The 24,118-nt window shown below is 36.1% G+C and overlaps 1 protein-coding gene across 2 annotated transcripts in view; it reads left to right on the plus strand.

Moving 5' to 3' along the window:
- Positions 1–24,118, plus strand: part of DHX57 (DExH-box helicase 57) — a 56,234-nt gene that overhangs the window by 15,602 nt on the left and 16,514 nt on the right. For both annotated transcript variants that reach the window (XM_079109851.1, XM_079109852.1), the window contains exons 6-16: positions 1,290–1,468; positions 6,994–7,115; positions 8,245–8,440; positions 8,970–9,094; positions 11,705–11,838; positions 12,949–13,003; positions 16,447–16,652; positions 18,973–19,089; positions 21,591–21,687; positions 22,494–22,667; positions 23,360–23,560. In XM_079109851.1, coding sequence (XP_078965977.1) covers positions 1,290–1,468; positions 6,994–7,115; positions 8,245–8,440; positions 8,970–9,094; positions 11,705–11,838; positions 12,949–13,003; positions 16,447–16,652; positions 18,973–19,089; positions 21,591–21,687; positions 22,494–22,667; positions 23,360–23,560 — 1,606 coding nt within the window. The remainder of the gene's footprint in view (positions 1–1,289; positions 1,469–6,993; positions 7,116–8,244; positions 8,441–8,969; positions 9,095–11,704; positions 11,839–12,948; positions 13,004–16,446; positions 16,653–18,972; positions 19,090–21,590; positions 21,688–22,493; positions 22,668–23,359; positions 23,561–24,118) is intronic.

The raw sequence follows: 24,118 nt of genomic DNA on the forward strand, positions 1-24,118 counted from the left end.
TATTACGAGACCCAATTGTGTCACTGTGGTTGGTCTCCCTGAACTGAAAGTTTGAAGTGATGTCTAAGTTTGTTGTAACTACACAGAATCTGAGGGGTGGAAGGATTTTAAGACACCGAGGACACTAAATGAAATCAGAAAATCTGTTTCATTTAATTTATTTGATTTCACATATCCACTTCTTATATTACATATGCTATCCTTTCCCTGCTGCTTGTAGGATAGTAGGCTGCCAAAATTTACTAGAATAGAGCTATCTGGAATAATCCCTAAATCCTTAAATTAAGACATATTTATTCAGGCTTCTGGCTTTGTCCAGATCCATGTTTGCTATGCTTGATCTTATACCACAAATAAACCCCCTTTTCATATTTCATCAAAGAATTCAATATATGTTCATCTTGAGAGAAAAAAAAAGTTTTCATTATTTCATGAGTTTCCTGGGTAAACATCAATACATAGAGAACAAGGATGCTAAGATGTAGATGCTAGATATTTACAAGGGTTTTCTTTGTGCCCACTACTCACTACTCCCTAATATCAGCTTCTAGTACATAGGATTCAAATGTGTTCCTGGAAAATGAAAAATTATGTGTTGTGGATTTTTTTTTCTTAACAACTTTATTGAGATATCATTTATATACCATAAAATTTACCCTTTTAAAGTCTATAATTCCTCAGTTGTTGTTTTTAATTTGGTTTAACAATACCACTTAAACTTGAGTAAAGTTTATTTGAAGATGCATTTTATTTTATTTTATTTATTTTTTATTTTTTTGGTACCAGGGATTGAACCCAGGGGCTCTTTACCACTGAGCCACATCCCCAACCCTTTTATCTAGAGGCAGGGTCTCACTGAGTTGTGTAGAGCCTCACTAAGTTGCTGAGGCTGGCTTTGAATTCACAATCCTCCCTCCTCAGCCTCCTGAACTGCTGATTTACAGGCATGCACCACTGCCCCGGCAAATATGTATTTTAGTTCTTTAGCGGCACAAATAGTATTGAAGTAAATGAACCTACTTTATTCAAGTTTCAGCTACAGTTTTTCTTTATTTTTAAATTTTTTTGTTTCTTTTCCTTTGTTCTTTTTTTGTGGGGGACAGTGTTGGGATTTGGCTCATGGGGATGGAACCCAGAAGCACTCTACTATTGAGCTACATTGGAAATTCAAATTTCAACTTTTTCTCCTTTTTATGATTTTGTTGTTATATCATTAGACAGTGACATCCCCCTTTGCTAAAAAAAAAAAAAAGAGCAAATTGAAAATGTTTACTTCTGTTCCCTTCAAGTTGGAAAAGAATCAGAACCTGAGGAGGAGGCAGAAGAGGATGAAGGTCCAGCACCAGTTCTTGTGGAGAATGAAAGCTATGTGAACCTTAAGAAAAAGATTTCCAAAAGATATGACTGGCAGGCAAAATCAGTACACGCTGAAAATAGTAAAATCTGCAAGCAGTTCCGGATGAAACAGGTACTGTGTGCTGAGAGATGGTCTATTGTTGCCTCCCTGGATGGATGAAGGGATTAGGAGTTGGGAGGCTTTGACTACCCTCCCTAGTATCTATTGGTTCTTTCTTTCATCCTGAGTGGTACTGCAAACTTGGGTGCACAACTGATAAATAGCAAACATACCTGTATACCAAATTCTTAGAATCATGTGCCTTTGGTACTATAATAGACAGTCTGATATGTGAAAGGAATATTCATAACTGTCATTTACATTAGAAAATTAATATATAAAAGAAGAAGGATAAGGAGGAATTCAGACCCCATTTCAAAGGTTCACAGGATAAATGTCAAAGGTCACATAGAGAGTAAGTAGCTCTCACATAGAACAGGTTCAACCCTGTTCTCTGTTTTCCAAAATTCATGTTGGTTTTTACCCGTTTATATGCAGATTGTCTATTTGATTAGTGTGATAAATTTATATGATAAAACTATATTCAGGAAATGGCATGTTAGTATAAATTCTTTTTTTGAAATGGGATCTTGCTGTGTTGCCCAGGCTGATTTTGAATTCCTGGACTCAAGTGATGGTCCTGCCTTAGCATGCCACTGCACCCTACTTAGTATGAATTCTTTTTTTTTTTCCTTTAATTTGCTTTTTAATTTATTTTTATTGTAAACAAATGGGATACATGTTGTTTCTGTTTGTACATGGAGTAACACCATACCATTTGCATATTCATACATTTCCATAGAGTAATGATGTTTGATTCATTCCGTTGTTTTTCCTTCCCCCCCACCCCTCCCACCTCTCTTTTCCCTCTATACAGTCCCTCCTTCCTCCATTCTTGCCCCCCCCCCACCCTCCATTATGTGTCATCATCCGCTTGTCAGTGAAATCATTTGCCTTTTGGATTTTTGAGATTGGCTTATCTCACTTAACATGATATTCTCTAATTTCATCCATTTGCCTGCAAATGCCATAATTTTATTATTCTTTATAGCTGAGTAATATTCCATTGTATATATATACCACAGTTTCTTTATCCATTCATCAGTTGAAGGGCATCTAGGTTGGTTCCACAGTCTGGCTATTGTGAATTGAGCAGCTAAGAACATTGATGTGGCTGTATCTCTGTAGTATGCTGATTTTAAGTCCTTTGGGTATAGGCCGAGGAGTGGGATAGCTGGCTCAAATGGTAGGTCCATTCCAAGTTTTCTAAGGAATCTCCACACTGCTTTCCAGAGTGGCTGCACTAATTTGCAGTCCCACCAGCAATGTATGAGTGTACCTTTTTCCCCACATCCTCTCCAACACCTATTGCTTGTATTCTTGATAATTCTAATTGGGGTGAGAAGGAATCTTAGTGTAGTTTTGATTTGCATTTCTCTTATTACTAAAGATGGTGACACCATTTGACCCAGTTACCCCACTCCTTGGATTATACCCAAAGGATTTAAAATCAGCATTTACCATTCTACAGTGAAGCAGCCACATCAATGTTCTTTGAAACTCAATTCACAGTAGCTAAGCTATGGAACCAATCTAGGTGCCCTTTGATAGATGAATGGATAAAGAAAATGTATATATATACACAGTGGGATATTATTTAGCCACAAAGAAGAATGAAATTATGGCATTTGCCAGTAAATGACTATAACTGGAGATTATCGTGCTAAGTGAAATAAGCCAATCCCAAAAAACAAAGGCCTAATGTTCTCTCTGACACACTAATACTAATTCACAATGGGGGGATGGAATAGAAGTTCATTGGATTAGACAAAGGGGAATGAAGGGAAGAGAAAGGGAATGGAAATGTAAAAGATAGTATAATGAATTGGACATAACTTCCCTATGTTCATATATGAATACAAGACCAGTGTAACCCCACATCATGTTCAACCACAAGAATGGGATCCTAATTAGAATAAGTTACATTCCATGTGTGTATAATATGCCAAAATACACTCTACTGTCATGTATATCTAAAAAGAATAATTAGAAAAAGAAAACATATCAATTTTTAGAGAATTAACATATAAATTAATTAGGAATATCAATCAATATTGGGAGAAATAGTACAGACTCAAATTTGTGCATCAGTTTTAAGCTTATTAAAACACTGATTGCCAGGCTCTATCTTCAGAGTTTCAGGACTGAGAATTTGCATTTTGGCCAGTTTCCAGATAACTCTGAGGCTGCTGGTCCTAAGAATAACTTGGAGAACCACTGATTTAATTAAATATCCTCTATAAAAGAAGCCTTCTCTGGCCACTAACCCAATACCCAGTATATTTCATCCACTTTACATTTTGACATTGTTTTTTCATTTTTGTTTTGTTGTATTGGTTGTTGTTTTGTACTGGGGATCAAAACCAAGGCCTCAGGCTGGGGATATAGCTCAGTTGGTAGAGTGCTTGTCTTGCAAGCACAAGGCCCTGGGTTCAATCCCCAGCACCACAAAAAAAAAAAAAAAAAAAAAAAAAAAAAAAACAGGGCCTCATGCATGCTAGGCAGGAACTCCACCACGGAGCTATATCCCCAGCCATTTTGACATTGTTCTGGTTTGGATCTGGAATGTCCCGCAAAGTCTCATGTGTTCACAGGTGGGGCTCTTGGGAGTGATTGGGTCATAAGGATTCTGACCTCATCAGTGGATTAATGCACTTGATGGACTAATCCAATGAGCTGGATGAACTACTGGGAGGTGGGACTTCCTCCGAGGAAGTGGGTCACTGGGGGTGTGCCTTGGAAGGGTTCATCTTCTCTTCATTCCCTTGTCCCTCAGGCCCAGAGCAATGGAATTGGATGATTATGGATGGAAACCTCTGAAACTGTGGGACAAAATAAAGCCTTCCTCCTTTAAGTTGTTCATGTCTGGTGTTTTGGTCACAGCAATGAAAAGCTGACCAACACAGACATCTTGTTTAAAAAAAAAAAAAAAAGATGGTGAACATTTTTTCATATGTTTGTTGATTGCTTGTAGATCTTCTTCTGTGAAGTGTCCGTTCATATCCTTAGCCCATTTGTTGATTGGGCTATTTGTATTTTTCGTGTAGAGTTTTTTGAGTTCTTTATATATTCTGGAAATTAGTGCTCTATCTGAAGTATGAGTAGCAAAGATATTCTCCCACTCTGTAGGCTCTCTCTTCGTATTGCTGATAGTTTCCTTTGCTGAGAGAAAGCTATTTAGTTTGCATCTATCCCAGTTATTGATTCTTGCTTTTATTTCTTTTGCTATGGGAGTCCTATTAAGGAAGTCTGATCCTAAGCCAACAAGGTGAAGATTTGGACCTACTTTTTCTTCTGTAAGATGCAGGGGCTGTGGTCTGATTTCAAGGTCGTTGATCCATTGTGAGTTGATTTTTGTGCAGGGTGAGAGATAGGGGTTTAGTTTCATTCTGTTGCATATGCATTTCCAGTTTTCCCAGCACCATTTGTTGAAAAGGCTATCTTTTCTCCATTGCATATTTTTGGCACCTTTGTCTAGTATTAGAAAATTGTATTTATTTGGGTTTGTGTCCGTGTCCTCTATTCTGTACCGTTGATCTACCTGTCTATTTTGGTGCCATGCTGTTTTTGTTACTATTGCTTTGTAGTATAGTTGAAGTTCTGGTATTGCGATACCCCCTGTTTCATTCTTCCTGCTAAGGATTGCTTTAGCTATTCTGGGTTTCTTATTCTTCCAGATGAATTTCATGATTGCTTGCTCTGTTTCTGTAAGGTACGTCATTGGAATTTTAATTGGAATTGCATTGAATCTATATAGCACTTTTGGTAGTATGGCCATTTTGACAATATTAATTCTGCCTATCCAAGAACATGGGAGATCTTTCCATCTTCTAAGGTCTTCCTCAATTCCTTTCTTCAATGTTTTATAGTTTTCATTGTAGAGATCTTTTACCTCTTTGGTTAGATTGATTCCCAAGTCTTTTATTTTTTTTGAGGCTATTGCAAATGTGGTTGTTTTCCTCATTTCCCTTTCAGCTGTTTCATCACTTGATATAAAAATGCTTTAGATTTATGCGTGTTGATTTTATAGCCTGCTGTTTTGCTGAAGTCATTGATGAGGTCTAGAAGTTTTCTGGAGGAGGTTTTTGGATCCTCTAAATATAAAATCATGTCATCCGCAAATAGTGACAGCTTAAGTTCCTCTTTTCCAATTCGTATCCCTTTAATTTCTTTAGTCTGCCTAATTGCTCCGGCTAGAGTTGCGAGGAGTATGAATTCTTATTGTTAAAAAGTAGAGCCACAGGGCTGGGGCTGTAGCTCAGTGGCAGAGCACTTGCTAGCACGTGTGAGGCACTACATTTGATCCTTAACACCACATAAAAATAAGCAAAATAAAGGCATTCTGTCCATCTACAACTACAAAAAATAATAATAATACAGCCACAGTTTTTCTTATTTAAAATTTTTTTTTCTATTTCTTTTCCTTTGTTCTTTTTTTGTGGGGAACAGTGTTGGGATTTGGCTAATGGGAATGGAACCCAGGAGCACTCATTGAGCTACATTACCAGCCCTATTTTTTTATTTTGAGACAGTGACTTGCTAAGTTGCCAAGGCTGGCCTCAAACTTGTTATCTTCCTGCCTCATCTTCCCAGATTGTTGGAATTACAGGCTTGTGCCACTGTATCCAGCTAATTTTTAAATTTTTAATTGTTCATTTTTATGGGCTTCTATGTGACATTTCAGTACATGTATATAATATGTAATGATCAGCTGAGGGCAATTGATTTATCTTTCTTCTCATATCATTTCTTTATGTTGGGAACATTCCAAATCCTCTCTAATTTGAAATATATGATTAATTGTTGTCAACCATAATTACTTTACTACGCTATAGAGCATTAGGAGTTATTCCTCCTATTCAGCTATACTTTTGTACCCATTAACCATTCTCTCTCCTCTTCTTTTCCCCCATAATTTAAAAATACAATGCAGTGTTTATAGTGCTGTCCACTAGATAGGAAACTGATTAACATAATTGTGGTGAAGGGCCAAAAATAATCCTTTGGCAAGTGCTCTTACTGATTTTTTTGGAAAAAAAAATCTGATATTTTGTAGACCTATGCACTCCACTATGGTAATTTTTAATCACCTTTGGCTATTCCTCACAAGCATTATCCATATTTCAAGGGCTCTGTACTCACATGTGGCCCGAAATTGCTTATATTGGACAGCGAAGGTATAGAACATTTCCATGAACACATATGGTCCTATGGAACAGTGCTGGTATATAGATTCTTGTCAGGAAGAGCTGGATAGATGCTAAGTGAGAGGGGTTTATTATAAGATATTTCAGCTTATTCAAATAGAGGAAAACTATATAAATTCCGTAAATTATTCTGGTTGATTTTTTGAGTAGCCAGTCTTCTGACTAAAATCATCTGCATCCAATCCTAATAAATCTCTGTAATCACTGTCTCAGAACAAATTGCTAAAGAAAGAGTAGAAAGGGTAGGTCCTACCGGGATTCTGGATTCAGAACCTTGTGAAAGAGGATGCAAAAAAACTTAACTAATGCCTTATCATTGATTTTTATTAGGCTTCCAGACAGTTCCAGTCAATTCTACAAGAAAGACAATCACTCCCTGCTTGGGAAGAAAGAGAAACCATTCTTAAATTGCTGAGCAAGCACCAAGTGGTTGTCATAAGTGGTATGACTGGGTAAGAAAGTAATGTATTTGTGATACAGCTTTCACTGACAAATGTGATGTGTACAGTGGTTGCTATATCTAGTTCTACTTTTAAAAAACCTACCTTGGGGGCTGGGGTTGTGACTCAGTGGTAGAGCGCTTGTCTAGCATGTGTGAGGCACTAGGTTCAATTCTTAGCACCACATATAAATAAATAAATAAATGCCCATTGACAACTAAAAACTATTAAAAACAAACAAACAAACAAAAAACCCAAAAAATCCTATGTTGTTGTTATTGGCACTTTTTCTGTTAGATATTAAATAATACTCCACAGGGGCTGGTATTGCAACTTCTGAAGCCTATAGAGCCAAATTACAAAAAAAAAAAACTCAGAAATTCATCTAGGAGCTTATAGATATTGTATACCTCTGCCTTGAAACAATTTAAAGGCAAAGGGTCCAGCTGAAGCCTTTTAACAAGCCCTATTTTTAAATTTAAAAGATAGTTCTAGACATTTAACTTTAAAACTCTTCATCTTCTGCATTAATTCTGATTTCTTTAAAGCTTTTTTTTTTTTTTTTTTTTTTTTTCATTTAAGAACAACTTAAGGCACATTATCTTTCCTGTTCACATTCTCCATATGTTATACAAATCTTTTTAGGAGGTTTAAGTTGCTGGCTGAATTTTAATTCTTAATTCAAAAGTACCCAATTTAATAATTATATTTGTGCCCAACTCATAAATGTACTAGTAATCTTGTATCTTCCAGTTTCTTCTCTTTTTAACCTCAGTCCTCTTATAGCCAACTCAATACACATCACAGGGGGAAATATGAAATATTTGAATAATCACAAGCTAATATTCCTTTTATTAGGATTCATATGTAAAGTTCACATTTCTAGAGAAATTTATAGGCTGAAATATGTCTGTTCAATAGCTCCAGTTTTATAAATGATTAATACTTTTGTGTGATTGCCTTTTTAATCTCAGGTACAATTTCTTAGAATTTATTAACTCTAGGTAATAAGTCAGTGGGTGGTCTCAGAAGATAGATGAAACTGATTAATTAGTTTTATCACTTTCCTCATTGCCTTTGATTGCTTTGTTAACTAGCCCTTGAAAACTTCATTTTAGGACTCATTTGTTTTGACATACAGATGTGGGAAAACCACACAGATTCCACAATTTATTCTGGATGATTCTCTGGGCGGGCCACCTGAGAAAGTGGCTAACATCATCTGTACCCAACCCCGACGAATCTCTGCGATCTCTGTTGCTGAACGAGTTGCTAAAGAAAGAGCAGAAAGAGTGGGTCTGACCGTGGGATATCAGATTCGGTTAGAAAGTGTCAAGGTGTGTATGCTTTGCTTATTTCCTGCTAACAGAAATGTAGTTTTCTTTTGAAAAGTCTTTGGAGTTTGGAGATTTGTGGGCAGTTGGGATATATGCTGTCCAGTTATTTTAAATTAATAACAACTTCAGTAGGGCTGAAATCCTTTAGAAATATTTTGATACAAGAACTCTTATGTGATTGCACCAAATTTCCTTTATTAAGGTTTCTTATTTTTTAGTAGCAGAGTGATCTGATAAATTCTCTGAAAGCTAGGACAAACGTAGAATTGATTTCATCACTCACTTTTTTATGTTTTTTAATAATTTTGAATACTTTTTAAGAGAATCTTAAATTTAAAAGTTTGATGCAAAGCAAAAAAGATTTTATTGTTGTCCTGTCCTCAGCAAGAAATTGTATATTTATTATTTTTCACATTAAATGGAACCACTGGTGTTTTAATATTCTTTATTCTTATCTATTCAAAATGGCTTGCCAGTAAATATTTTTTCAAGAGTTTTATTCATGTTTGATATTGCCTTTTTGTATAAGTCTTCAGCCACCAGACTGTTATACTGCACCACAGGAGTGCTGCTGAGAAGGCTAGAAGGAGATACAGCTCTCCAAGGAGTTACCCATATCATTGTTGACGAAGTTCATGAGAGGACAGAAGAAAGGTAAAACGAAGATTTTATTTCCATCAAACATACACACACTTAAAAATGAAGACATGATAGAAAAAAATGTGTTCTCTCTCCAGTTGAGTTTCATAGACTTTGTAATGGTAATTTGCCATAGGGAAGGCTATATTAGAGAGGAGGAACAACTTTCCTGAGCTGCAGGGTCTATAGCACTAACACTGCTAGCTAGAAGAGCATGTATTCTTCTCTAGGAGAGTCTTGCTATTAGACAGACTCACCCTGTTGAGTTAGAAGAGATACCTCTCACCCTCTTGGGCATCATACTAAACTGGACACTCTGCCTAGTAGGAAAAACAGATGTGATGCATGTTGGATCACATGGACTGGTCAATTTGTGCTTCCTTGACTTTTTGGTTATTCAATAAGCATTTCAGATGTATATCTATCTATATACATATATATATATATATAGAGAGAGAGAGAGAGAGAGAATGTCTTCATTGTCAAGTGATACAGTAGTTATTGGGAACACAGTGGTAAAAAGTATATGTGGTACCCTCTGATCTTTTATAGTTCAATGAAATGAACAAGCAAACAAGTAATTACAAATTGGAATAAGTACTGTGAAGAAATAAACAGGAGCTGTGTTTGGAGGGAGAAACTCGTAAAATGGTCAGAGACCATATTGACAAAGAAATATTTAAGTTGAAAACTGAACAGTGAAAGGGAGTCCCATGTGACAAGTGGAGCAAGGATAGCACGAGGGAGAATTCTGCAGTGGGAAAGGGCTTGGCGTGTCCAGAAACTAAAGGAAGAATGTGGCTGGTATGTAGTGAATGAGAAGCAAGCAGGAGCAAGAGGAAGCAAGAGCTGGCTCTTCCAGGTTCTTATAAACTGTGGATATTAAGGCATTTAGGCTTTATTTTAATGACTTAAAAATCATTAAAGAATCGAAACCTAAAGTCAAATACTGAGAAAGGGCCACATAGAGAGATGGCATTGATCATAGTTTGTCACGTGGATCCTGCCCTAGGGTGTGAAAAAAAACAGTAGGAAAAATAAAGAAGGTTCTTTGAAAATTATGAGGTTTTCTCATAAAGTATTATGTTATTATATGTAGCTTGAGAGGAGGAAAGAATCTAAGTAAACTTGGTGGACTGATAGAAAAACAGAAAATGGCTAATCACAAAACTTTAAAAAAAAAAGAAAACTTGAAGAGAGGACCCAACTGATAAAATGTAACTGAATAGGGAAGATATTAACCAGAAGACTATTAGAAGAAATAAAGTACACTGATAAACTAGTAAATAAGAAATACAAAGAAATCAGAAACTAAAGCAGATTTCTAGATAAAAAGAACAGAACAAAATAAAAAGAAATAATTAAAGACAGTAATAAGTCTTTTTTTTTTTTTTTTCCTTTTTTGCGGTACTGGGGATCGAACTCAGGGCCTTATGCTTGCAAGGCAAGCACTCTACCAGCTGAGCTATCTCCCCAGCCCAGTAATAAGTCTTAAATGATTATATCTGTATGCATCAACATATGTGTTTACTTCATTAGAGATAATTTTATTTTTAGGCTTTTTTTACACAAATGATATATACATTTCATAAGTTAATAAGTATTCATTGAATACTCAGTATGTCCCAGGCATTGTTCTAGACACTGGAGTAGTGAACAAATAAGCCAAAATCCTTTTCCTTGAAGAGCTTACACTCTGAGAGTTTGGGAAGCAAGGTAAATAAGTAAAATACAAAGTACATTAAGTGCTAAGAGGAAAAGTTAAAGCAGGGAGGATCACTTGAAATTGTAAAGAGGTTAACCAAGGAAGGCCTTGCTAAAAAGATATCTTTTGAGTAAAGACTTGAAGGAAGTGAGGGAGTTATCCACGTGAAAGGCTGGAAGAAGCCCATCCAGGCAGATTAATGCCAGGAACAAAGGTTGTGAAATGCGAGCCTCACTCATTGCTGGAGCCGAGTGCGTTGCGGGCGAAAGCAATAGGGCATTGAATGGCGGGGCATGAAAGCTTGTCATGTAGGGCCTTGATATTAAGGACTCTGATGAGCAATCACAGAAGGATTTTGAGCAGAACAATAGCATAATCAGATTGACATTCGAATGTTATTGGTTGACCATTATTGTAAAGAGATTGTAGGAGTCTAGGCTGAAGCAGGGAGGCCAATAAGAGTGTTGCTATTCTGCAGTAAATATCTTTGCATAGCTTCATTTTTCCCACTAGCAGTATGTCTTAGAAGTGTTTTCTTGTCATTATCTAGAGCTCTATCTTATTCTTTTTATCTGCCTCATGTTATTTCATAGATTGGATGATATTGTCAACCATTTCTTGGTCAGTGGACATTTTGATAGTATTTGTTGTTTTACTGTTACAAAGAATGCTATAATGAAAATCCTTGTATATGCTTTTTGTATACCTATAGATATTAAGAAGTAGAATTATCAATTTTGATGATAAATTCTATTGTTATTTGTAAGTCTTCACATCCAGGAACATGACACATCTTTCTGAGTATTACAATATTTTTATTCACACAGTCTTACATATTCCTTGCCCCAAATCTATCAAGTTATTAATTTTCATATATTAAATTTGTTTGATCCTCAGGTGTTTCTTTTATTTTTCTCTAGTGACTTCTTACTGCTAGTTTTGAAGGACATTGTGTTGCAGAGGCCTACTCTTCAAGTTATTCTAATGAGTGCAACTTTAAATGCTGAACTCTTTTCAGAATATTTCAATTCCTGCCCAGTTATTACTATACCAGGTGATTAAAATGCATCTTACATGTATATCATTCTAATAAGCAAATATATTTTAAAGCTCACTTGAGACATATATTAATAAGTATTTATACCTCTTTCTAGAGGAGAAGTGATTAATTTACAACAATCATAACTATATAATGTGATTGATAGGGAGGTAATAACTCCATTTGCCTGAAGATTTTAATTTTGTATGTGACTTTAAAAAGTCTTGATTATTTAGAATTTCTAGCATTCTATTTTGATTACTTATTTGTTTTGTTTTTATTTTTGTGATGCTAGGGATTGAACCCTGGGCCTTCCACATGCTATGCAAGCACTCTTATTACCCAGGTTCATCCCTGGTCCCCTCATTGTGTTTAAAATAAAAATGCGTGTTTCTAGTGGTAATTAGTCAAAGGGAATATATGTTTGTATATAGCATATTTGTTCATTTCTGAATTGTGCTAAATTTCTGGATATTGTCTACTCTGGAGGAAAATGAGGTTGTATAGCCTGTTTTCTTTGGATGTTTTCATAGTCTCATTGTGCAATTGACTTATCACTCCAAACTTTGATTTATGTCTTTTACAATTGATTACTAAAGGGACAGTTTGGAAGCACTGACTGATGAGTAATAGTACCATTAGTTCTGGTTATCAGAATGTTAACAATAGATTTGTAAAAGAAACTGTATGCTTGATCTAGAATATAAGTGTCAAATGTTTAAAGGTCATACATTGGGGAAGAAGAGAGGGTGGGAAAGGAGTAACAGGTTAAAAAGGGCTAATTGTCATTTCTCCACCTATCCATTTCTGTTTTCTTATTAACTGGAATCTGCTCTTGCCACTGTGTCATCAAAAACTTTTTAATATATACTTTTAAGACCACAGAACAAATAGAACTTTAATGAGCCAAACTTTGTTTTAAGAGAATTTTATGTGTTTGTGTGTATAAATATACATATTTCACAGTCTCTTTGTGTAGTTGACTTATCACACTGGGCTTTGGTTTATCCTTCTACAATTGATTACATACAAATATCATTCAATTGATATATATATAAACAAACATTTCATTACAGTTTAATGGGAATTCTGAGACTTTTCTATTTTGTTTTCTTGTTTTTCTAGGTCGTACGTTTCCTGTTGATCAGTTTTTTCTGGAAGATGCAGTTGCTGTGACAAGGTAAGGAAGATGTTAATCAAGGTTCAACAAACATCCTTGAAAGCAGCATTATTATTTAACTTCAGAGTGCCAGGATACTGCCGGGTATAGTAGCACATGGGTGTAATCCCGGCTGAGACAGGAGGATTGCAAGTTCAAAGCCATTCTCAGCAAAAGCCAGGTGCTAAGCAACTCAGTGAGACCCTGTCTCTAAATAAAATACAAAATAGGGCTGAGGATGTGGCTCAGTGGTTGAGCATCACTGGGTTCAATCCCTGGTACCCCTCCCCCCCAAAAAAAAAAATGCCAGGATACTATATGTGTATTAGTCTTTCTTCCAATTTTTTATTTGAACATTCTGTTTTCTCCTTTATGTCAGCAAATTGCCAGTACTTAAAACCCTTTACTTACTGTCACTCTGGCAAGTAGTCTAATCTCTTAGTACCTCAGTTTCATCATATGTAAAAGGGGTGTATTACTATTAGCTTCTTTACTGGGTTGTTATGAGGATTAATTGATAAATTAATAATTGCAGAATGCTTAGAACTGTGCCTGAGATATACAAGCTAAGTACATACTTTATAAATGTTAATTATTATTATCATCATCATTCTACTCTCAAAGAGTTTGCAGTGTAGTTGGAGTGTTAAGCAGTCTGTATGCGTAATCACGGTACTAGGTAGAAAATGGCACTGTCCATTTACACAAACAGATTTCTCGCCTGCTCTTGAGAATTCCCCAAGATTTTATTCCTGCCCTATTTCTTCTCAATATTAAGCTCCCTGTTGGCTTAGACTCATGGGATTGTAATGGTCACTTCTGTGACAAGAACTCCAGATCACCATCTTCATTCCTGAACTGTATATGCTAGGATGAAAACACTCCTGACTATAATCCCAGCGGCTCAGGTGGCTGAGGCAGGAGGCACCCAAATTCAAAACCAGCCTCAGTAACTTAGCAAGGCTCTAAGCAACAAATCGAGACCCAGTCTCTAACTAAAACACACAAATAGGGCTGGGGATATAGCTCAGTGGTCAAGTGCCCCTGAGTTCAATCCCCAGTACCCCTTCCCCCCCAAAAAAAAAAATTCAAAAACTGAGACTGTAAACATATTTTTGTTTTTAAGCTACATTAGCAGCAAAACTTATTTTTCAAAAATGCCCCCTATTAAAGTTCAAGTGTATTCTTAAGTAAAAAAAAAAAAGAAAGAAAAGAAAAGAAAACAACACTGAGATCTGGCATCTTAAACATAAGTCCAAAAAAGAATACTTAGGGAACTTATTAAAGCTTTTATTTTCTAGGTCCCATCCTACTCCTGTTGAATTTGAGTTTCTGAGGAATTCAAGTTTGCTGGTGTTTATTTTCTTACTTCCTAACTCATTGAATCTTTTTAGTGTAGAATTAGTCATGCTCCTGCTCTTCTGAAAACTTGCATTGACTCCCTTTTATCCAGACTGTGGACATTCAAGGCCCATATCAGCTGACTTCAACCTATATTTAACCTCCCTCCCTACTGTATTCTCCTACCCACACACCATCAGACTACTCACTGTTTCTCAAATATGTTATGCTGTTACTATCTTTATATCTTTATTTCTGTCTTCCTCTTCCTTATCCAGTTATTAACACTCAACTTGAATGCTACCTCCATGAAATTTCCTTCTTCTATTAATTCTTTGTTAGAAGTCATGGGTCAGGGCTGGAGTTGTAGCTCAGTGGTAGAGCACTTGCCTAGCATGTGAGGCACTGGGTTCAATCCTCAACACCACATAAAACTGGACGAATAAAATGGAGGTGGTGTGTCCATCTGCAACTAATATATATATAAATATATTTTTTTAAGACGTCATGAGTACTTTTCTTATAGACCTAGCAATGTTTTTTCCACCTGTTTGTGATGTAGTGAGTTGCTTTGACCTATTCTTGAGTTTCTGAGTTTCTAGAAGAGTATTCATTTTTACATACCATACATACAGTATTGCCACAGTCGCTCACGTAAAGTTGATATTTGGTATGTGTTAAAGGAACAAATGAGTGTTGAATACAAGAAGAAAATGTGGCATTTAATGGAGGGAAAGGGTTGGAGGAAATAAAAATTTATATAATCATAGGTTTTTAAGCCTTTTTTTAAATTTCAAGTACATTTATTTTCTCATCAAGTACATTGTCTATAAATGAAATCTTGTAGGAAATCATGAAGAATTGAGAGCTAAAACAGGAATGATCCAACTGGAAGAAGGCAAAAGGAAGGACCAGAGCCCTGGTTGTTTTCTTTTCTTTTCTTTTCTTTTTTTTTATTTGTACCAGGGATTGAACCCAGGGATACTTAACCATGGAGCCACTTCCCCAGCCCTTTTTTGTATTTTACTCAGAAACAGGGTCTCACTGAGTTGCTTAGGGCCTCACTAAGTTACTGAGGCTGGCTTGGAACTCAGGATCCTCCTTCCTCACCCTCATGAGCTGCTGGGATTACAGGCATGCAACACCACACTTGGCCCCCTATTTGTTTTCTTCCTCCCATTTTTTACCTTTTCCAGGGGCTCTGAGAAACCTTTAGGGCTCCAGGAAAAATAGTTTCAAACCAGTTATCTAGGCTGACTCCCCCAAATGATGAGAAAATAAAACCCTTTGAAATTAATTTACTAAAAGTTTCATGGCAAGTTGGTTTAGTGGCAAACCTTGGACTTAAATCTAGAGCTTTCGGTTGCAAATCTAGTCATTTTCCACTTTGCTATGAAGTCTAATAGTATCATGGACAAATACTAATGAGAAAATTTTGAAATATTTTGAGGATGGTTTTGTAGAGATGTTCAGTCAACAACTAGTGGTTTGGGTTTAAATTTGGTTGCACCAGTGGGAATGATAGTTGAAACTATTGGGAATTGATAAATGGTCAAAGAAGAAAATAAAATGAGGGGAGGTGTTACTGAAAATACAACTCAAATGTGTTTTCTGACTGTCCTTGATATTTTTCCTGGATAGGATTTTCTTTCCCAAATTTTTATTTGTTCTGCACAGAACCAAAGGCATTTCAGTGTGTTTCCAACCAGAAATAGGGCACAGCCAGCAGAATCTTAGTTTGGTTGGAAGGATAGCATGAGTTAGGCAGAAACAGAGCAGCATTCTGCTGAAAGAGCACATAAAATAAGGGAATAAAATAAACACATAAAATAAGGGAATACTTTGATTCCTCACCAACAGACCCACATCATAGACATGTGCTTTTTTTTTTACAGGGGGGTGTATTGGGGATTTGAACTCAGAGGCACTCGACCACTGAACCACATCCCCAACCCTATTTTGTATTTTATTTGTAGGGTCTCACTGATTATCTTAGCACCTTGCCATTGCTGAAGCTGGCTTTGAACTTGCAATCCTACATCAGCCTCCCAAACCACTGGGATTACAGGCATGGGCCACCACACCCAGCTCATAGACATGTTCTTTTTGTCTTCCTTCTTCAGATATGTGTTACAGGATGGGAGCCCATATATGCGCTCCATGAAACAGATTGCAAAGGAAAAACTTAAAGCAAGGCGCAACAGAACTGCATTTGAAGAAGTGGAGGAAGACCTGAGGCTGTCCCTTCACCTCCAGGATCAGGATTCTGTCAAAGATGCAGTACCAGATCAACAGTTAGATTTTAAGCAGCTCATGACCCGCTATAAAGGTAATGTATTTCCTGAGTGAATATTATCATCATGCCAAAATTTTATAGTATTTTTCTCACCATCATGCAGAAGAAGAAATATATGACTTTTTTATGTCAATTGCCTTTATCAAAACAACCTCAAACCTAGAAAAATAGCAGTTTCAGCCACGCACAATGGCACATGCCTGTAATCTCAGCAGTTTGGGAGGCTGAGGCAAGAGGATCTCAGGTTTGAAACCAGCCTCAGCAACTTAGCAAGGCTGTAAGCAACCTTAGTGAGACCCTGTCTCAACATAAAAGTAAAAAGAGTTGGGGATGTGGCTCAGTGGTTAATCACCTTTGAGTTCAATCCCTGCTACAAAACAAAAACAAAAACAAAAACAGTTCCAATGTGTATGTAGATTATATTACTATATTTGCCAAAACAGACAATCCAGAAAACTTTCTAAGACCATGCAGTGAACTCTTACATCCTTTACTCTCATTCACCAATTAATGTTTTGCTTTATTTGCTTTGTCATTGGCTCTATGTACATGTATGTATTTTTTTCCTAACTTTCTTGAGTTTCAGATATTATGTCCTTTTACTCCTAAGACTTTAATATGTATTTCCTGAGAACAAGGACATTCTCTTACATAACTACAATATAGTGATCAAAATGAAGACATTTATCAAGTAATTTTATTTAATCCAAGGTCTATTATTCAATATTTGAGAGTTATTTCAATAGTGTCCATTATTACTAATTTCTTGCTGAGTTGCTAAGACTGGCCTGGAACTTGTGATCCTCCTGCCTCAGCCTTTAGAGTTGCTGGAAGTACAGGCATGCTGAATTACAGGTGTATACCACCACGCCTGGCCTACCTAAATTCTGATTTATTTTGTTAGATGCACCTTCTTCCTCCCATGTAAGATTCCACCCATCTACTCTTTGTTTCTGTGTGGTTTTCTATACCTGTAAGCTGGGCTGAACACATAGAGGCCTGAAGGTTACTACCTTTGTGTTTTGGTTTGTGTTCTGAGATGGGGTCTTGCTATGTGGCCAAGGCTAGCCTCATACTCCTTGGCTTAAGCTATCCTGTCTTACCCTCCCAAGCATCTGGGACTACAGGTACATTGCCACTGTGCCTGCCTTACTTAGTTTTTCTGAGAAAATTTTTGTTTCCCTGTTTAAAAAACAAAACAAAACAAAAACCTTGACCTAATTGATCTCCTTGCTCTTTGACTTTTTAGAAAATTAAATAATGTTTCCTGGCTCAATTTCTGGAACTTTTTATAGTTTTTTTTTTTTAAATGATAATCTTTTTAAGGATATTTGATTAGTTAAAACTATCAAGCAATACTTTTAAAAATTAACTATTTTCACTTTACTGCTTTTTTTCAGTTCCCTGGTCCTTTCTCCTTTTTGAAAAATCTGACTATTTGGAATCTTGGCAAAGAAAAGTGATTTCCTGCTCTGCCCTCTTCATCCAACCACACCCTTGTTTGTGTAGCCTGTTTTATCCTTTCTCTCATTTTGCCTAACATGGGGTTCAATCTACTAGAACATTGTTTAGAAACTGTGCTTTTGCCCCTCTTCAAACTTCCCATTATCATATAGGAAGTTTCTCTTCCTTGATATTAAATATAGTTATTTTGTTTCAGTTAAACTATAATTAAGGTGAAGGACCATTAGGGGGACCCAAGAAGAAAGGGCCATAGTGTTTGAAGAATTAATCACCCCAATAGTATGCTTCTTGTTTTTAAAAGAGCTAAGGCTCACTATACAATCCAAAGAACTATGTCTTCTACCAGATGGATTAGAAGGAGATTATAGACCCATAACCTAAGGGTCTGTGGATAGGCTTCAAGAATTTTGGAGAAGCTCTTAAAATCAGATGTAAGTTTTCAGGAAAGATCTGTAACTTTTATCATTTACTCAAGGGAACCCAAAGATTAAGAGCCACTGTTATAAAAGATGCTAGTAAAACCTGCGGTCTCTACCAGTTACTTTCCATGGGTATGCTGTAACCCTGACTTTGAACTAATCAGATTCATGATTTGATTGAATCATGAGTTTATAAAATGTGTAGTGGCAAAAGAGTAAAGAAGGAGGAGTATAAAATGGCCCATCTAGGTCTCTGCAACAGGGGAAGAACCTGCTTCTTGAGTCATTGTTCAAGAATGACTCCAAAACATACTCCGGAAAGTTATATTTTCAGAGAAACTAAAAGAAAAAAAGTTCATTTCAGTACATTAAATGAGAACATCTGTGTTAAGTCAACTGAACATTTACCTAGTTCACAAGCATATTGTCTTCAATAATGTGTAATTATTATTCTACTTTTTCCCTTTCAGGGGTTAGCAAATCAGTCATTAAAACGATGTCCATTATGGATTTTGAAAAGGTTAATCTTGAATTAATAGAGGCCTTATTAGAATGGATTGTAGACGGAAAGCACTCCTATCCTCCAGGTAATTGCTTCTTCTTGATGCACAAATTAAACACTGTTTGAATCACATTGCAGACTGCCCAGGGAGGCCACAGGGCAGTGGGGTTAAGCTCGGCCTTTGGAGTCTAATAAATTTTCCAGTTCTGCTATTGGAGAATCTTTTAACCTTGGATAAAGCCTTTATCATTTCTGTGCTTCAGTTTCCTATTTGTATAATGAAGATAGTAATAAACCCTCTTACATAAAGCTATTTCAAGAGTTAAAAGAAACCAGCCACATTGGGGGCTAAGGATATAGATCAGGGTAGAATACCTTCTTAGCATACAAAAGGCCCTGGTTTCCCCCTCAGTGCACACACGGGTGCACGCACACATTCACACACATAGTAAGAAAAATAAATAAAAGAAACCATAGGTAAGCACAGGGCCTGGCATAGAGTTTATGCCCAGTAGATACTACCTGTAATAATGGTTTATGAAACACTTATTGTTGTAATTAATACCGTTAATACTGCTGCCCCTATAACACAGAAAAATCACTACTTTTCCCCTTCTCACTGTCTTCCTATCCTAGGGATCTTCTTCACATCACTTGCAATCCCTTATCCCCAGAGCAAACAACCCCAGATCTCATAACTGAATCCTTGGCATCACTCAGGTTTCTGCTTACATGTCTCCTCTGCAGAGGATGTCTTGTCTTCCCCCATCCTGTCATAATATCCAAAAATGATTTTCATTTCATTGTAGCACTTAACACTGTCTATAATTAGAGTTTTGCTTACTGACCATCTTCTTCAGTAGAATGTAGACTCCTTAAGAACAGGGATTTCTTTTTCACCACTATTTTTCTTAGACCCTAAAACAGTACTTGGAACATTTAGGCATAGAAGAAATATTTGTTGCATGAATAAAGGAAGGGCGGTCCGTGTGGGGTGATTATTGAATGAAATATGTATGTGCTCATTACTCAGTACTTAAGAGAAATGAGAATGACTGCCCTCTGTTGCTTAAACTTAATCATTATGTGGTATTTTCTAAAGAGATGTATAAGGCATATAAAATTATTAAAGTGCATTGTTTTTCTACTCTTGATAAATAGCCAGTTGTGGCTAATATTTTCTCAATAGACTGAATATCTTATTTCATCACAAAGGAAAAGACTTACTAAAACAAAAAAGCATAGCGGTCATAAAGAAATGTTAGAAAATTAACTAATATCAAAGCAAAGTAGATATAGTGATTAGAGTCAGTAATATATTTGTGAATATTAAACATATCCCTGATACAGATGGCAAAGCCATGAGGGTAAAGCAGATCATAAGGTGCATAAGAATATGGACATATTTTTCCCCATCTATATAGATTATTTTATACTCTTAAATTTTGTGGCATTTTAGCCTGAAGAACACAGGGCATATAATGGACAGAGCGTGAATCTAAGACCAGAAACCTTAGGTCTGTGTCCAGGCTTCATGCTTATTAGCCTGTGATCTGGCCAAGTTACCAAATCAGATACAGGGCGACTAAGGAGAACCAAATGAGATAATGTATGTGAACATTCTTTGTATCCCATAAAAATATTTAAAAGCAACACTACAAGATCTCTTTTGACTATCTTCAAAATTTTATTTTGTTCATAATTTAGATTCCTTGTTTATTTAGTGGGAAGAGTAATTGACTAAATAATAGGTCATGAGTTCTTTGTGGGTATATCCACATAGAACTAACACAGGCATCCAGTAAATATTTGTAGGATTAAGGGAGGGACTAGTGAAAAGCCTATCAACCTCTTCTTTGTGTAAAGCACAGAAGAAGATAAGTATTGCTGAATGACTTCTTGGCACAGAAATATGCTCTGATCCATTATTGCTTATTTTCTTTAATGTAAAAATTTAAAGCCCATGAACTGTTAATATGAGATGGTTAGTTAGCGTGCTGCCTCTTTAAAATGTATCCAAATTTATATTAACAGATTGGCCAGCCAGTTATAGTTTCTTTTTCTCATTCCCAGTAAAATGTTTATGGATTTTACTTTATTTATTTATTAAGATTTATTTATTATGATTCTTCTTAATAGAAGAATCTTCCAGTCTTACAAGGTTAGAAGGATAACTTTTCCTGTAGAAATAATGTCAGTTGCCAAGACACTGAAGTATGTCTGAAGAACTTAGCTAGCAATTCTTTTTTTTTTTTTTGGTGCTGGGAATTGAACCCAGGGCCATGTGCATGCAAGGCAAGCACTCTGCCAACTGAGCTATATCCCCAGCCCCAGCAATTCTTATGTAGTGTAAAGCATTATGCTTTTCACACCTCTTATTATTATAGAAGGATAATTATACTCTATTTTGTCTGTATTAAGTTGGAGAATGTATAAAAAAATTATTATTTATTTAATTGTTGGGGATTTTACAAAGAAAATTGTGAAAAATACTCAGATTGTGATTTGTTTTTGTTTAAAACAGCTTTATAATTTATATTAGTTTTCTCTTTTCAGTTTTCTCATTGGTTATTTTTCTACACCCAGGTGCTATACTTGTATTTTTACCAGGACTAGCAGAAATCAAAATGCTTTATGAGCAGCTACAGTCTAATTCTCTTTTCAACAATCGACGTAGTAATCGGTAAGCTAATTGCTTTCTAGATTCTTAATAATTTATTGCAGTTATCTGCAAAGGTGAACAACCAGAAGGGTCACTTTAGAATTCTCACCCTCTTTAGACTCTGGTGTCACTCTTCGAGCTTACATTCGTTTGTGCCAGCTGGAAATGCACAAACCTGTTTGCTCCAGGAAATCAGTTATTCCATTCCATCAAAGAAAGATATTTCTCCTCACTTAGCATTGTGACTCAGCAAACTTGCATGTAATTTCAGTTGCCAAATTCCTGGGAGGAAGGGAAGATGAGGGGAAAGCCAGCATTAGTAACAACAAAGAAATGCTACTATTTTGAAAGAAAATTTTCAATGGGTCCTGTTCTAGTAGCAAGGCACACTGGGCATGTCTCCACATCTAAGGAGAAAACTAGAAATGAATGCTCCCTAGAAATAAAAGAATGGCATGTCTTAGATTCCATCACAGTCTTTGCGTTTCTCCCTTTTTAAAAAGTAGAGGGAAGATTATTCTCTACTGGTCAGTTTGCTCTAGGTTTGATATTTATAGAACATTAATTATTTCTTCTCCTTAACTATTGACTATTGAATTACACTCTAGCACTTTCCTCAAGTTGGTACAAGGTTTTTAGTTCCTAGAACTGAGTAAGTATTTTGTAAGGGTCAGAAAGGACTTTCCCACGTAGAAGAGCTGGGGACAGGGGCAAAGAAGTTGCTGATATGTGAAGTCATATTGTTGGTTTTATAGGAAATTCACCCACTATAATTCAGTTTCAGTACTTTGTGCCAGAATATTTAATGTGCTTTTATTTCCTTTCAGATGTGTTATTCACCCACTTCACTCATCTTTATCCAGTGAAGAACAACAGGCTGTATTTGTAAAACCTCCAGTGGGTGTAACTAAGATTATCATTTCCACCAACATTGCTGAGACTTCCATAACCATTGATGATGTTGTCTATGTCATCGATTCTGGGAAAATGAAAGAGAAGAGGTGATGTAACAGGGGCTAAAGATGCTTCATTTAGGGTGACACAGCTGTTAGTGACTAATGCTTAGATACATGGGTTACTGTTTTAAAAAGACCTTACGAAGGGCTGGGGTTGTGGCTCGGTGGTAGAATGTTCCCTAGCACGTGTGAGGCACTGGGTTCAATTCTCAGCACCACATATAAATAAATGAATAAAATAAAGGTCCATCAACAATTTAAAATACATTTTTTAAAAATACCTTATCAAAACTTTATGTGGATGTGTGAATGATTCTATAACCAGAACCATAAATCTGAAAAGTCATGCAAGAGCAAAAAGTTCCAAGGTTTTACCTTGAAAGCAGTTAGTTTTTCTCTCATAGTCTTCATGGGATTTTACTGTGTTTAGATGAAAAAGAGTTGACTAAAGAAAATAGTGGCACTTGATACCATTGAAATCAGCACTAGCTGTGCCCACCAGGGACTCAACTATTCTAGAACACACAGGACACTGTCCTTCTGTAGATCTAAAGTATAGGGTTGGGGAGATAGCTCAGTTAGTAGAGTGCTCGCCTCACAAGCACAAGGCCCTGGGTTCGATCCCCAGCATCGCAAAAAAAAAAAAAAAAAAAAAAAAAAAAAAATTCTCTAAAGTATAATTCATCTACTCTGTCCATGTAAAATAACTCAAATTTTTATTTCCCTTTTCTTTATAGATATGATGCCAGCAAAGGGATGGAAAGTCTAGAGGACACTTTTGTATCTCAAGCAAATGCTCTGCAAAGAAAGGGTCGAGCAGGCCGTGTTGCATCTGGGGTCTGCTTCCATTTATTCACTAGCCATCACTACAACCACCAGCTTTTAAAGCAGCAGCTACCAGAAATACAAAGAGTGCCATTGGAACAGCTGTGTCTAAGGTTATATGTTGCTTTTTGTTTTCTGCTTCTAAAAAGTTTCCCATCCTATTTAAGTTCCATGGTTTTCTTTTCCTCATAGAAGATATTTTGCTAAGAATGTACATGGGTGACCTCATTCATTTGCAAAGAAAGAGTTCTTCAGTGTGGCCTTTGACATTTCTTTCGACTTTCTGCATATAGAGATCTCTTACATTGCAGAGCCTGGCCCTAATATAGAGCTCAAGAATACATTTTTTTTTAAAAATAACAGAATGAATCAAAAACTATTACCCTAGGTAAATGTATGATTACACAAATGGTATGCCTCTACTTCATGTACAAACAGAGAAACAAGATGTATCCCATTTGTTTATAATAAAAATGAATTTTAAAAAAAGAATATATTTTTAATAACCTAAAAAGGAATTTCTCCTAGGGCAACAGCAATATTAAATTATTCCAGGGAAAAATCTACAGCCTCATTATCAGAGAAAAGTGAATGAAACTTGAAAACACCAGTATTTACCTAATGAACAAATATCATAAAATAGGATGTAATGAGTGAATGATCAAATTCAA

The sequence above is a fragment of the Sciurus vulgaris genome (genome assembly GCF_902686455.1).
Source record: "Sciurus vulgaris genome assembly, chromosome: 14".
Lineage (NCBI taxonomy): Eukaryota > Metazoa > Chordata > Mammalia > Rodentia > Sciuridae > Sciurus > Sciurus vulgaris.